Here is a 15,371-nt window from a genome sequence, read left to right on the forward strand (position 1 = left end):
CGTGTAACACACACAGAATTCATTTGACTAATGACCATTCTGTGTCTGAAATGGTGTAACTGTGCCTTTAATGTGACCTTTTGAGTGACTTGAGCTAAATATGACTAGGAAGACCCATAGTAGCCATGCATTTTACATTCAAAGGGTTTTAAATGTCACAGGACTTTTGAAGAGAGGATGTTAGTGCCACGCACCTGTCTATTAAAATAACAGAGTATTTATTCCAGTAAGAGTGATTAACAGCAGTGGTGTGGGTTGTCAACAGGTAGCAAATGGAAAATGGAAGCGACCAAGTAAATATTGCCCGTTGGATCTCTTCTCAGGGTAAGGAAGATTCTTGATTCTGTGGTTTTGCCAAAAAATTTGTGTTACAGATTTGTCTCAGATGGCTTTGATTTTCACTGTAGTGTTAAGGATGGTCAGTGTCTGCTTGTCGTGACTTTGACAGTGACTGTTTCAGGTACCTATTTCAGGAATCAGAGTTGCTTATTAATGTGCCAGTGCCTTTTGCTACATAACATTAAACCTGAGAGCTGTGTAGTTTACTCAGATTAGAAGTTCCATTTGTAGTAGTCACTTTGTCTTTGCAGTGACTTCAGCACCAGTAACACACTTACTGGGTGTGTTCACTTCAGGTGCTCGGTTCTGATTCTGCAGAACCCTCCGGTTCTAAAGCCTGTGATAAAACATTCTTGGATTATTTTTTTTTCCCTACTAGAAATAAACAGAGAATGCACTTTGCTTTGAAGAGCTTATTACAGGAGGCACAGAACAACTTGAAAATATTTAAGGTAAACAATCAAATCTCGCTGCTTGCTTTTCTTGCCTTGGATTTTAAACAATTTGACTTCAGCATCTGAACAGTCAAGATCCTCCTTCAAACCTACTTGATTAGCACTGTCACTATTGGATTCCACCAAAAGAAGAAAACAGAAAAATTCTCAGGTAGATTTCAAGTTAGGACAGGTAAGTAATAATTCCCCAAAACTAATTATCCTGAAAGATTTGATAGGGAACAACTAATAGAAAGATGACCAGAGTTATAAAACTTCACGTGCTTCTTCAGGAGGAAGAAGATTGAGAACTTTGCATGTTGCTGCAAATATTTATTTTTTTAAATTACTGTTACAGTATTCATGCAGGCCAAATGCACAGCGTGCCTTGCTGAGGATGTGTTCTATGGCATTAATATAAGAGAAATATAAAGCAGTAACTGATGGCTTATGCAGATTTTCAGATTAATTCTAGGAAGTAAGGTTCTTTACAATCTATTTCCAGTATTAAACCAACTATTTGAATTACTTAAACTTGTATGAACTTGTCTTATTTTATTTATTCTGTTAGTACAGGTAACTATCACACCTTTTCTGACCCTTTTTATAGCTGTCTGTTTTCCAGTCTGGCTTTTCGAAGAAAGAAGGTTGTTTCACATGATGCTTTTTCACTATTGATATTATTCAGATAGAAGCAATAGGAAAATATACTATCAGTTCACTTTTATTGTTCTGATTACTTACAGTTGATGAAGCTGGGAAAGCAGCACTTGATTTAAATGGGCTTTTCGGTCCTGATTCAAAGGTGGTTACCTGTGGTGTCTGGTTAAACTTAAGAGGGCAAATTTGTAAGAGGCTGGGAGTGTGTGTATTTGTGTGCAGACTGTTAAACTATTCCACTTTTCTGTGTTATGTGTCTTAAAATATTAAATCTGATGCTTTGATTAACTAAGTGTGAATAACTGGATTTCAGGAAGTGCCAAAAATATTTTTTTTTTCTCATTTGCAGAATGGGGAACTAATTTATGGCTGTAAAGATGACCAGGACTGTGTCTCTGACTGGAATGAACTTGCTTGTCACTTAAAACCCTTCTTTTTCCCTTCCAACGGGTTGGTCAGTGGGCCACACTGTACAAGGACAATAGTTAAAGAACTGATCCATGTTATAACTATGACGCTACTAAGTAGTACTGATGCCTGCAGGGCAGGTGATATGAAGACAGTTCCCATTTCACAAGGAAGAAGCTACTGTGAAGCAAGTGCTTTTAATAAGGAGCTAGTAAGAAATGGTAAGAAATAATTTCTTGAGCACTGTCAATAATTATCTGGTATCACATAACAATTCAGATCCTTGCCTCCCATTTGATATTTAATACCGAGGTGAGAACAGAAACAGTGGAGTTTGTGACATTTAGAGAATGAGTTCTGAGGTGCATAACTGATAGGTAATTGTTTTTAGTATGACCCTGTAGTGAGCACTTCTGGCACCGTGCCTACCAACAGGGATAAAAGTAAATTCAGAAGGTGGTAGAGAAAAAATGGAAGAAAATAGCAGTTGGAGCTGATAACCATCGTGGGTATTTCAAATGAGGGGGGAGTTTTTATGTTGTATGTGATGAAGTCTGGCTGCTTTGGTTGGTTTGTACCACGACCCCTCTTTCTTGCCTTTCCCTGCTCCTCCTGGCAGCCCTTGCCAGTTAGGGTGTAGCTCATTTTCTTTTTTCTACTACTCCACTCCTGGTAAAGAGACAGAGGGAAAAGGAAAGGGGGTGAGAGTTGGAAAACTGTAAATATTGTTAATCCCTCAGTGCGTAAGTTTTACGAAGCTCTAATTATTCAAGGCGCTGCTAGTTATGCGAATTACACAAACAACTGGTTTCTTACTCTGCTTTTGAGGAAGATCTTTGTCATTGCTGGTTGGTTTTGTTGTGTTGGAGAAAGGTGTTACTACGGAAATTGGGTTTTGGTGTTTTATTTTTTGGAACGATTTGTAGAGTTGTATACCATGTGGTTTACTCTGCAGTGAAATATGTGCTGTTTAAATGTGCAGGTCAGTACACAGACCTGGCACATCTGTGTTTGGAAAGTGAAGTGTTCTGGGGTTCCTCCCCGTGCCCCTGTGATTGGTCTGAGGAGTATTTGGGTTTGCTTTGTGAACAAACACATGGAATGGCAAAATGAAGCAAAGATGACACTCGTGTCTGCCTTCTGAAAATGCATTTTTTTTTCTAGGTAAACATAAATTGGAAAGCTCTGGCTTACCGAGGGATTGTCTCCTTTATAAAACCCTTCAGGCTCAGATGCTTGACATGCTGGATATTGAAGGACTCTATCCTTTGTACAGTAGAGTTGAACAGTACTTAGAGGAATTTCCTGAAGAGAGGTAAGACTTGATGATTTTTCTTTTCAGTTCTGATGAAGTGGGTATGCAGACAGGACTGGCTCTATGCACTCTCTCTTGTTACATTGTGTACCACCTTCCTTCATGGTATAGTGTATTCTGAATTTCTAACTTGAAATGCCAGATAATATAAAAGATGAGTGCTATTGTTAAAAGTTTTGATATCAGTCACTTGGGCCTGAATTTTTAAGTAATGATCATGGGAAGTTCACGGCAGGGTAAGAGAGAAAAATGCCCTGTTCCTTGTATATTTAAGGTTGTATATTTGAGGAGAGATGCAGTAACCTGGATGGTTGGTTTCTCCTGCCTTCAGTACCTGCAGAGCTAGGACTGTGTCTGTGGTAGTAATGGTGTTCTTAAGTCATTCTCAACCCCTGTTGGCCTGCCTCTACCTGCCCTGTAAAACCCCGAATGGGATAATCAGCAGCAATCCAGCCTGTGCCCCGAGAGCTTACGGGGGGTGAGGGCCCTGGATCTGCTGTTGTCCAGCCTGCCCTTGTGTGATGGGAACAGCTCCAGAGGCCAGACTGTTACCCACTGCACGAGGGATCAAATCATACCTGAGCCACAAGAACTGTTCTCTTACAGCCGGTGAATAAACACTGGGTGTGACGAACTGCTACATGTGTTCTCAAACTTATTAGTTGGAATTGCTATAAAAGGCCTTGACTTGGATGCTTCTTGCATTCCCAGGCTGTGAGTTGTGGTAGTTGTGCCGTTGCTCACACGAGGGCACTCTGGCTTCACTGGCAAGGCGTCGCTGCTCCGGAGGCTCCGACTCCAGGGGTCAGATGGCCCAGAGGGACGTCAGCTGGGCAACGGCTTGGCCTGAAGTTCTGCCTAAACCACTTGCTTACTTGTATAGTGATACGTTATTAAACACATAATTTGGAGATGTATTTTCACCCGCAGGGTGTCTGTGTGCTGCAAACCCTGCTTTTAGGGGTTCAGCTTTCCAGCAGGAGTTCAGGTATTTAACATGGGAAGGAAGGAGGCCAGATAAACATTCCCCGTGTTCACACACATTATGAAGCTGGGTCAGAGCGGGGCCTTGTCAGATAAGTGTATACCCCCAACGTTTTCAGCAAGGCTTCTGGGAGCTCCTGCAACAAAATTTGAAATGTAGCCATTTTTGCAAAAATTACTGTTCCTGTAGTGATACACAGGGGGCAGTAGATTAAGAATGATTAATCTTTTTTAAAAACCCAACCCAAATCCTAAGCAGCAGTAAATCTTCACTGATATAGTAACAGGGACTGGTCACAGTGTTAGATCTCTGAATATTAACCTGTTGCCATGTTTATCAGTGTTATTGTTGGTTTGTTCTAATCCGAGTATCTGGGCTGCTGAAGAAAGATCTCACTGAAAACCAGTAAATCATCTTGGCTGTCTGTAAATCTTCTTTTAAAATTTATTTAGAAGTACATTACAGATAGATGGACCTTACAATGAAGCCTTTTACGAGAAGCTGCTAGATCTTTCAACTGAAGATGACGGGACAGTGGCATTTGCGCTAACAAAGGTACCTCTCCCGGGCCCGTTGCTGAAGCGTGTTTAGTCTGTCACTCCTCATAAACACCTGCCTCACAGAAAGCGCTGGTTGGTGTGTTGGCACCACACAGGCTTGTCAGAGGTCTGCACGGTTCAAGTTCTTCATTGTACCAGGGTGTAGCTTTCTAGCAGAGGCAGTTAAAACTAAAGTTTAGCACCAGTTCTTGAGAGAAGAATAAATCTGGTTATTTCCTTTCTAGACTGAGGAAGCATTTGCATGAACTGGTGCTGTTTTGGCCTTCGGGAAAAGTATCTGTAGGAAAAAAACATGATTCTTACACAGGATGCTGTAAAACCACTTGCCTCTGCTAGCCATCCATTAGAGGGAGAATCTCCAGCTCTTAAAGTACCAACATACTAATACACTGAGTGTAATAATGCCTTTCATAAAAAACAGTCTGCTTTACTAAAGGCCAATACAAATATAAGAGAAAATTTGTTATTTTCATGTTGTGTAGGTGCAGCAGTATAGAATAGCAATGACTGCTAAAGACTGTTCCATCATGATTGCCCTTTCACCCTGTCTACAAGATGAATGGTAAGAGACACCTGCTTCTGCACGACTCCTACTCACTTAGAAAATGAAAATGCCTTTGCACAGTTCAGGCAATTCAAGTAACTTCTAAAAAGTGGGTTTTTTGGGGGTGCGGGGGGTGTCCCCAGGTACTTGGCTGCAAACATATTAGTAAGGTAGAGTTCTGATTTGAGACATGTAGGAGAAATTTCTTGTTTCTGAAGAGGTTTAAGTTGATAAAAAGGGTTAAGGTTTTACATTTACTCCCTTCTTGAAATTTGAATTGACTGTAGGTGTACCTGGTTTTAACTAGGTACAATTCTTCTGCCTTGGCATCCATGTGAGATTTTTTAACATGAGTTACCCTTAACCACCTAATTAGAATAAAACCAAGGCGGTAATGAAGAGGTGACATCTTTATCTTTCGCTGCAAGGTGGAAGGCTTTGCCACAGTATTGTCCATTTTGATTTGTGGCAGCAAGAACAGTCTGCTCTTACGTAGAGGAGTTTGCTTTACCAAAGCCTGGTTATTTTTAGAGAGTATTTTTTTCTACATACAACCTGCAGTTCTTGAACAGAATGTTCACCATAGAGATGACTTGTGCAATGGCTGACTTGAATTAATTATGAAGTCCTTGATCCTGGGACACTAGTTCTGATACTAAATTTATATTACCTTGAACCTAAGTTTAGGAGTTGCAGTGATTCTTTCTGCCTCTGCTGGTTCCTAAGGCTGCTGGTTTGCATGCACAGCACCTTAGGACAGGTGAGACTTACCAAATACAGAGACACGGGAGTTGAGAGAAATGTCTTGACTTAAGCTGTGTGAAAGCTGAAAAGAAAACCACTGAAAGAGGCGCCAGCAAGTTCACTTTAAGACTGGTTAAACTGGAGCTGTGCTTTCCTAAATGCTACATTAGCTGAAGTTTATTTTCTTAGAACTTCCATGGGAGCCCAAGATAAACATTGGAGTCACTTTTGCAAGGGGACTCGGGATACACAAATGAAAAACGTTTCTGCAGGGACTCAGCTGTGCAATATGGTTTTTGTTTTCCAGCTCTGAGCAAAGACCTGTGGTACTAACATCCAAATCAAGATTCACCTTTTCTGTTTCTGTCCTGGACCTTGATCTAAAACCCTATGAAAGCATTCCGCATCAGTACAAACTCGACGGCAAGATAGTAAACTATTATTTGAAGAATGTACAGGCCAAAGATGACCCAGTTATGTCCAATCTCTTCAAGGAGAATGAAGACTGCACATTAGTTCTCCATAAAGTGTAACCATGTCCTTAAGGTTATTTTTATTCCAACACATTAGAAAGTGAAAGATTAATGGAATACAATTATGGTGATTTTTTTTCCTATTGTGTTCAGTGCATTTTTCGGCTGTGAATGTTTTTGCTTTAAGAAATTATTTCTAATTGGTATATGCCTTTTCAGAGACATGGAATAGCACTAAAACACGCATTTGCTATATAAACTTAATGAATGTATTTAATATGACAGAACAGATAATGTGCCATACCTTGGAACTAGAGGACAGATCCAATTAATACTAAAAGCCTACTTCTTTAGAGTTGAAAGAGCACAGAATTAAAGGTTTCCTGAAGTATTGCACTAACATAGAAAGCCTAATTACTAACAAGAGAATTTCCTTGGAGCTTGTGCTTTGAGTCTCACTCATACTTACTAGGAAGAGGGAATGCTCTGACAAAACCTAATAGAAAACTTTAGCATTAAGTCCACTGACAGTAAAGGTGAAGTGGCTACTCAAGTGTTACTGATCTGTGGAACTGCTGTGTTGCTGCAAAACACTTAAGTACGAATGCATGAGGTTAAGAACACCAGACTGCCTCCAGAAGTTTTTGCTATCACTCAGTCTCTACCTAAAGCTTCTGAAACAAAGTGAAAAGGGTTAAAGGTAAGCATCTTTGAGATTTATGTGATAGCTGGGCTTAACTCGTCTGACATACTGGACTTTTATTTTCTTATACATTATATGCTGCTATTGAAGGTGAAACCACAGCTTGCTCTTACCTAATTTAAATTGAGCTATAGGAATAATATATTCTGAGTTTTACAGATTATTTCAGGTCTTGCAGATGGTGTCAAGCATTGGCATTATTTCACTGATAGCCCACATACTGTGTAGCATGAACAGCTGCTTTCAGGCTCATTCTTTTTTAGTGACACATAAAAAAGGTGACAGTATCTGCTTTTCTGAAGCTGCAGGGGGTCCCTTTCTCAGAAGGAGTGCTGGAGCTGAGCTTGTGTCACTACTTCAGCAATGTGATGATGGTGTTCCTTTGTAAACATTGGTCTGTGCAGCTGAAGTCCTGTGAGATGGTGCCGTAAAAGCCACCCTCCAGGAACACCCCGACTGGGGGTCATATGATCAAATGGCCAGACACTTGTCCTGTACCCTGAAACGTGCAGAGCTGCTCTTCCACCTGGAGGAAACTGCTGTTACCTGGATACCGTGTGTGCTTACTGGTAATGTTTTTCAAAATAGCGTAGGTTAACATTTAAAAAATATATTTATATTGGGATCTCAGTGTAATGTTTGAATCGTTCCATTTTACCTGAAGTTCAGCAAGCAAAACCAGAAAACCCTTTTATCTTGGCACAACTCAAGGAAGAAACATGAACTAGAAAGTAAGGCCCCACCCAGCCACAGCGCAGGCAGTGACCTGGGGGCAGCCAGGCTGCCCTCCCTGCCATGGGCCACCCCTCTTCCCAAAGAGAGCCTGGGGCAGAGCACACTGCTTTTACATCTGGAAATCCTCCAGCTGTTAGGCAAAGGGAGGAAGGAAGGACTGTCCACAGCTGGGAAGGTTTCAGGTTTTTATACTGTAACTTTACACACATTTCATGTGCAAGTAGAAGTGTATCTGATCAGCCAGTTTCATTTTCATGCAAGGAGGCACTGAAGAGGAAATAAACGTTACACAAAACTGGCTGAACCAGTAACATGTCAGTGGGTAAAGTAGCGATGGATTTTGCCTGTCTACTGGATTCCAAACTTGAAATTAGTTGTATCTAATAAGATATTTTATTAGAGTTGCTGTTTATCAAAACCGAATCTCTGGCATTGCTCAGCTGTAGATTCTGACAGAAGCCAATCTCATCTGTCAGTTTTTCCTGACCTGCCAGAACAGTAGGAGACTAGTTCAGTGGTCAAATAGTGGATTATTAAAATTCTGGTAATGCAGCAGTACATTTATTTTAGTTCTTGATTTCTCCACCTATTTCACCATTGCTATAAAATATTTTGCCATAACTGACAAACAGAGCAGGCAGCTGTACAGCTTGCGTGGTTAGAGCAGCTGTGGACTTGAAAAGGAAGGTTCTTCATGTTACCCTAGCGCCCACAGTGGGGGTCTTCGGGCCCTTGATTCCAGGAACAACCACTGCCGCTCCCTCCCTGTGGGGGATGTGAGTTACAGTCCTCGAGCTTTGGCGAGGATAAGGTGCTTCGCTTGTGAGAGCGAGTGCAGAGCAGGGGCTCCTCAAAATGCAGGGAGTTCCCAAATGAGCTGATGGTAACTGTGAGGGAAGTGAGGGGAGAGTACAAGACATCTGTCTAATCTGTTTTGTTTCTTCAGGGATGAGTGTATGGAATGTGATGCTTTTGTAATGTGTTACCTGCTAGAATCTCCCCTAGAAGTAGGAAATCAAAAGGAAGTGCTGCTGTGAGCAGTAGTTAACTCGTCCATCTCTCTTTACAGAAGTGTAGTGGTCCTTTCTTCAGTTTAATGCTGTCTCTACTCAACACTTACATCATGGAAAAAAGTTACTTCATACAGTTACTTTTTTCTTTAGCACAGTATGTCTTTGAAATCTTCGAATTGTCTACTTCCACCCTAATTTAATGAGAAAGCTATTTAACTCTTTGTTCTGGGAGTCTCTTACTGTTCTCTCATCATTTTAAGATCACTGTACTTTTACAGAGCTGTGAAATGAAATGGATTTTTATGGACTTGATTTTGACAGTGCATGATCTTTTAACACTTTCCAGGTATCTAGAAAATGTTAAGAAGATAAACCACTCTGGTACATTAATGATGCAGAAAGATAAATTTATAATGAAATCACTCTGTACATGTAACTATTTTATTTGGCATTTTTGTATTTAAATGGCTGTATTTATTTTCATGTCATGACAATTTATATATAACGTGCCATAATTGTACAGATAGCATGTTTTATGAGTATGGTTTCTAAATGGAAAATAACTTAATGTTTATATTCAATAAAATTATAGACTGTGTAACACAATATCTTAATTAAAACTACTTTTGAAATTGCTACCTGTTGTAAGTCAGACTGGTACTCATTTTCCCAAGCTGACCACTTTGACCAGGTTCTCGATAGCCGCCTCAATCCCAAACAGCAGCAGCATGCTCCGGAAGCCAGTGGGTGCATTTTCTATAGCTGCCATCTTCCACGCCAAGACTGCAAGGAAAAGGCAACAGAGCGCATCATTGCCAGAGAGTTGCACAATTACTGGAAGTAGCCACCAGCCGTGCATTTATGGATCAGATGGGTCACCTGCTGTCTAGGAGAGGCAAGCAGACTTTTGTAAACCCTTTTAAATTTCAGAGGAGGTGAAGCTTTGCTGCTTGCTAAATTGGGATTTCTTTGCCTGGTTGGGTGCTGCAAGATGCATTTCCATTTTGTCTAAAGAGATGTTGGCCAGATAACGTTACCTTGCTCTGGTACTTTAGTCAGAAGGTCCAGAAGAGGCGTAATTCTCCCTTCTTCATCTATATGTATCTTCCAAACAACCATTAATTCAAACCTGCGTCATGTGCACAGAAAAGTGTTAACTAGGCCACTGTCTTTGAGGTTTCCTCAAAGCAGATGATAAAGTTCACACTCATTACGCTCTTACACAAAATTCACCTCAAGTAATGCAACACCCAGCTCTGTATTTGGGAACCAGAAATAATTCTGTCTGAACCAAAGAGAACCAGTGATCTGTTGCCAAGGAAGGGTTCCAGGTATGTTCAAATTTCCAACCTAAAGGATTTCTCCCCCTTGTTTTTGCCTTTGTCTCTTACAAACGGTGGGTTTCTATAGTGCCATGGTAAAAAGTAAGATGGGAAAGAAGATGATGGCATCTTCCAACTCTTATACACAATACCTGGGCCCTGGGGTCAGGCACTCTGTTAGATATAGGATGGAAATGGAGGAAGATAGTTTCAGAAGTGTTTGCATAAATTGTGATGGTCTGGGTTTGGAATAAGGTCCACCCCAATACTGTTCATGGCCTTTGCAAAATAATGCACAGGAATGAGTATATCCAAGGCCTGGATTCCTGCATTTTCTGCTTTTAATTTTTTTTTAAAAATCTGAACCATCATTACTCCTTCAAGAGTGTTTTTGGTGTGTTTGCAGGGCTAACTCTTATTTCCAGCTTTGGCAGTGGGACGAGTACAGCCTAAGTGAACAATTAGGCAGTTGGCTTCAGCATGGGGAAGAATTGGTGTAGTCAAGCACACAGGAATTACTCTAGAACAACGTTCATAGTAGATTTGCTGCTTTATAACAGCCCATCTGCTTCACCACATACTGTGTTCCCCTCCACTCCCTACTTTCAGGAGGATTCCCTACGGAAAGGAGGGCACTCTCAATCCAAAGCCAACCTGCACAATAACAACTCAGTGCCAGGAGGATGTTCCTTTTCTCAATGTTTGACCAATCATAATGTAAAAGTTCCCTTTAAAGCCGATTTGTCAGCCTTTTGCTACTGTGTTAAAAAACCTTTGAGGATTTGTGCACAGCTTGTTCTGGGACTGCAAACATGAATATGGAAGTGTATTTTCTACCAACCCACTGAAATAATTGTTAAAGTATTTCATGATTATGGGCGAGAGGGAACGTGTAATGGAACTTGGCACCTGCCAACATGAAGAGAAACTGTAAAATAAAGCAGCTTATTTTCTAACTGTGATGGCCTAACAAGAATTCATTTCAGCAACCCTGAGTTAAAACATTCAGCTTTAAAGGGCAGATCTGGCACTACAGTGCCAAGACAGCACCACCTATTTGGGTTTATTTGCTAGTTCCACAGGCAAATACGAGGGAGGCAGCTATGCTTTATTACTAGTTGTTTCCATATAAATTAATGCATGTTAGAGTGAAGGCATACTAGGAGAAGGGAAAGGTCTGATGCCTTCACAAAATAGTTACTTTTCTTGGTCCTTAAAGAATTCCTGACAGTGATCACTGTTATTGTCTTACATGAAGCTTCAAGGATTTTTTTTACTCAATTCAAAGACCCAAACCTGCCAGAACATGTCTAGCAGGGAGCCCAAACAAACCCAGCATGTGTGGTAGAATAATAGTAATAAATAGCAGTGAACCCCTCCATCTAACTGATTTCCCTCTGAAACGATGGAAAAATATAACTCCAGTTGTCTTCAGTAACATGGCAACTCAGTTTTCTTTCCATTCTTTAACGGCAAGACGACCAAAGAGCTGTGCTTTGCTGCGGTGCCTCGCGGGCATCGCGCCTCCCACCGCAGAAGGCGCCATGAGCTGGAGGTGACGGGCTGCCCCCCCGCCTTGGCCTCAGGAGGGGAGAAGCTCCTTCCACCAGGCCCCAGGGTGGAAGACGCCGCCTTATCTCAGAGAATGCAGAAAGAAACCCAAGATGGAACAAATCCAGGTGAACCTGAAATGTTTTCTGATGCAGGAAAGGGAGGATGTATTCCCACATTCCTAAACTTTCAATTTAGACTCTTCATGAGCTTCCAAAACCAAGACAGTAATAGATGATTTTTTTTTTCTTACAATGCACATTAAGAGCCTGCTAGAGCCCACCTAGGGTTTTTTTGTCCACCTAGATTTTTAAAAGAGTGCACACAGTAGCAATACAATGACTGACTTCTCTAACAAGGCCACATACACATACATTTTCAGGGCTTTTAGTTTTTTCTCCTGGTGTTTTTAATGTGTGGTTGTAGCCCTAAAATGTAACACCCATCATCTAATCTCTGTGTTTAAAGGTGTTATAAAGCAAAGAGCGATTTAATTTTCAGACCGATTATGTATAGATTGACAATCTACATTTCACAATCCTTTATCCGCATAAATCAAGAAATGTATTTATTGGCTTACCCGGAAGGTTTGGGGTTCCTTAGAATTATATAATGTCCCAGCAGTCCTTCTGGAAGGGCCACAAAATTGGGGTATTTGGCCTGGGAATAAACAGGTTCAAAAGGGTAGAAATCAGGTCAGCAAAATCGGAGTAGACAAGGTGGTTTCTAGCTAGTGCTTTCCAGTGGCAGTGGATTTTAACAGGCTGCCACTTTTAGCTTGCGTTTTAAATTGTTAAGAGTAACAATACTAATTGTTTCAAATTCTGACATGTTTTTTTAAGTTTTGTTTTTTTTAGTATCATTCATGTGATACAAAGAGATACTTAAATTTGGTCACCTCAGAGAAAAAAAACCACTATTGTGCTCCTGTACAAACAGGCCTTAGAAGTCCTTATGCAAGATGTAGGAAACCTAGAAAGAGTATTTTTAACTAAGTCCTGTTAATTTGATTTAATAACACATCAGTTTCACAAAAAACCCCCAAACCCTTACTAGAACACTGGCTTGCTCCTCCTTTTGAGAAACTGCATCACCAAGCTCCATACAGTGCTCTGAAGGCATAAAGTAATAAAGGCAATAGGAAACCAAAATAACCACTATCAAAATATAACAGGGCAATGGAAACATGATCAAACATATAAAACTACTGACTGCTGTTAAACTTCCATGTTCCTGGCAATTAGAGCTATTTTCAACTCCTACAACGTGCAAAGCTGGATCATTGTTCCATTACTTTGCTAGCACATCTAATATTTTACAGTTTTCAATGTGTACATCTTGCATTACATAAGACTCGGCTTTTGCTGTAACTATTTTAAAAACATATCAAAGAAAACTGAATAGTATCTTTGTATAGATTCTTTAGGAGTTATGCAGTATGTAAGGCGACAGGTTACTCAGAGTATAAGGAGAATACATCAAACTACGAGAGAGAACACAATTAATGCGTCCTGCAGGGACGTGCTATGGCAAAAGAAACCAGAATCTAGACACAGCCTGTTACTGTGAAGACTTCAGCGTTGGTACTTGCTTGTACTGTCTTATGTACTAGATGCAAAGCTGCGTTCCAAAAACTGTAGTTTATAAAGTGTGAAAAATCTGTCAGCCTAAATCATTCTACAGCGCTCGCAGGACAAGTGGTGCATCTTACAGAGAAGGAGCTGGAGAGCTTGTCTTCACAAAGCGCTGGAGAAAATGAGTTCGGTTTTACAGGATTACACCTCATCTGGCAGACTGAAATTGCTACCAGATGTGACCTTGCTCTGGTTTAGGAATTTATGACAAACTGAAGGGGGGTTGTGCAGAATGCCAAATGACATAAAACACATGGAATTTGCCAGCTTTAATTTCTACAAAGTATCTAGTACTGTATGTACCATGGGGGATAAAGGCCACGATCTACCCTGGGAACAAAGACACGTAAGGGGCAACAAAATGCACAGTAGTTACAGCATGAAAACACAGCTCATCTAAGGTCACTCGCTTGCAGAACAGTGATAGGACAAAATAAAACAAGTTTTCCAGGCTTTCCTTCTCAAGAACCCATGTCTTTGATATTCATTACATGCCTTCCTTTGTCTGGTATCACAGGGCTCAGAGAATCGAGTGATCTCTTTAGCTCCAGGTTGCAAATCCTAGAAGTTTAGGATTAGCTTGTACTGGGGTGATCCTCATTCACAAGAGATCCCAAGTTTACTGTAGCTAACCACCCAGTCATGTTTTATCTTCATCCACCCATACCGGGACCTTTGGGAATCACAAGAGAGAAGAGATCAGAGGAACTAGATAAGAGTTCCAAATTTCAAACTGCTGTAAAACACACCCATGACTTGTTTGGGAGTTCCTCAGCAGCTCCGTAATTGATTGATTTACCCCCAGCTAGTGGGTGGTATGTTATGTCGTACAGAAACCAGAGGTATCTCAAGGACATCCCAAAGCCTATGATTTTCTGTTGTCTAAAAGCATCCTTGTACCTGGGAGAGAGCGTGTTGGTGAGTTCAGCTTCTCAGCAATCCACTGAACCAAACCAGAAATACCTGCATCTCTCTTCAGGTATATTACATGCTAAAACTGAAGCCATAACAGCTGCCTGAGGCAGCAGCTCTCCGGACCTACGGAAGGGGGTGTCTGTCCATCCCACCTAGAGGGTGACTCCTCGGAGCGATCATGCGGCAGAAGCAGGAAACAAAACTGCTGCACCCAGGATGAAGCAAGCAGCGTTCCTCACTGACAACTTAGGGAATAAAACCCAGGAAATGCAGTCACACGATCTACCTTTCATATTCCACATATAAAACGGAATGTCTGTATCCCACAGGTGGAACGTGGGGATCTGGCACAGGAATGAAGAACCAGGCACACGGTACCCACGAGCTGCCACAGGCCGACGGAACCACAATTCCAAATACACTTGGTGGTACCGGATTACCACCTCATACTCTCTGCTGTGCAACTTTTAAAAGCTTCCCCAGGGAAAAGAAAAGCCAAGCAATAACGAGGGTATCAGAATGACCCGATCCACTGAAAGGTTTCTTGGGAAAGTCAGCAACTCCTATGGGGTCCTGTAAAGCGGACACGGGGCAACAAAGAAACCGCATCAAGTAGCGTGACACCAGATGGGAAAGATCAGCTACAGCTTCATTAAGCAAAACCTGACTTTAATCAAGAAATATCTCAGATGACTTTTAAATGTCAGTTTATGATCAAAACCAAAAGCCCATGCTATTATTACTTCTGGACGGAAATAGTTTTTCCAGCTCCTTCAGGAGTCCAAGCAGGGAAGCTTATGGGAACTTTTGTCTAAACCAGAAATAGTCTCAAATCACAAAGGGACAACCATTAGGATGGAATACACAGTCTTGCCTTTCTTCCATGACAGATTTTGCAGATACACACATGCACAGAGCCATCCGAATAAATACACTTGGAGTATCTATTTTTAAACAAAATATATTATTCTACAGCTGTTTAAAATTCTATTGCAATTTTCTGCATACTAAAGCTCTTCCGAGGAAAATGTTTTAA

General features: G+C 41.0%; 2 protein-coding genes across 5 annotated transcripts in view; one reads left to right on the forward strand and one right to left on the reverse strand.

Moving 5' to 3' along the window:
- IPPK (inositol-pentakisphosphate 2-kinase) overlaps positions 1 to 9,559 on the forward strand; it is a 35,285-nt gene extending 25,726 nt beyond the window's left edge. The window contains exons 7-13 of the mRNA XM_074914577.1: positions 266 to 324; positions 719 to 791; positions 1,783 to 2,062; positions 3,006 to 3,156; positions 4,594 to 4,696; positions 5,184 to 5,263; positions 6,297 to 9,559. Of these exons, the coding sequence (XP_074770678.1) occupies positions 266 to 324; positions 719 to 791; positions 1,783 to 2,062; positions 3,006 to 3,156; positions 4,594 to 4,696; positions 5,184 to 5,263; positions 6,297 to 6,522 (972 nt within the window). The 3' untranslated portion in view covers positions 6,523 to 9,559. The remainder of the gene's footprint in view (positions 1 to 265; positions 325 to 718; positions 792 to 1,782; positions 2,063 to 3,005; positions 3,157 to 4,593; positions 4,697 to 5,183; positions 5,264 to 6,296) is intronic.
- The window catches only part of CENPP (centromere protein P), a 156,623-nt gene that overhangs the window by 228 nt on the left and 141,024 nt on the right, over positions 1 to 15,371 (reverse strand). For 3 of the 4 annotated variants that reach the window (XM_074914584.1, XM_074914582.1, XM_074914585.1), the window contains 4 exons: positions 12,367 to 12,446; positions 9,951 to 10,042; positions 9,553 to 9,696; positions 4,704 to 4,978 (listed from right to left, as the gene is read on the reverse strand). In XM_074914584.1, coding sequence (XP_074770685.1) covers positions 9,575 to 9,696; positions 9,951 to 10,042; positions 12,367 to 12,446 — 294 coding nt within the window. In that variant the 3' untranslated portion in view covers positions 4,704 to 4,978; positions 9,553 to 9,574. Of the gene's footprint in view, positions 1 to 4,703; positions 4,979 to 9,552; positions 9,697 to 9,950; positions 10,043 to 12,366; positions 12,447 to 15,371 lie in introns of those variants that run through there. The other variant, XM_074914583.1, reaches the window with a different exon arrangement.

Source organism: Athene noctua, chromosome 10 (assembly GCF_965140245.1).
Source record: "Athene noctua chromosome 10, bAthNoc1.hap1.1, whole genome shotgun sequence".
NCBI lineage: Eukaryota > Metazoa > Chordata > Aves > Strigiformes > Strigidae > Athene > Athene noctua.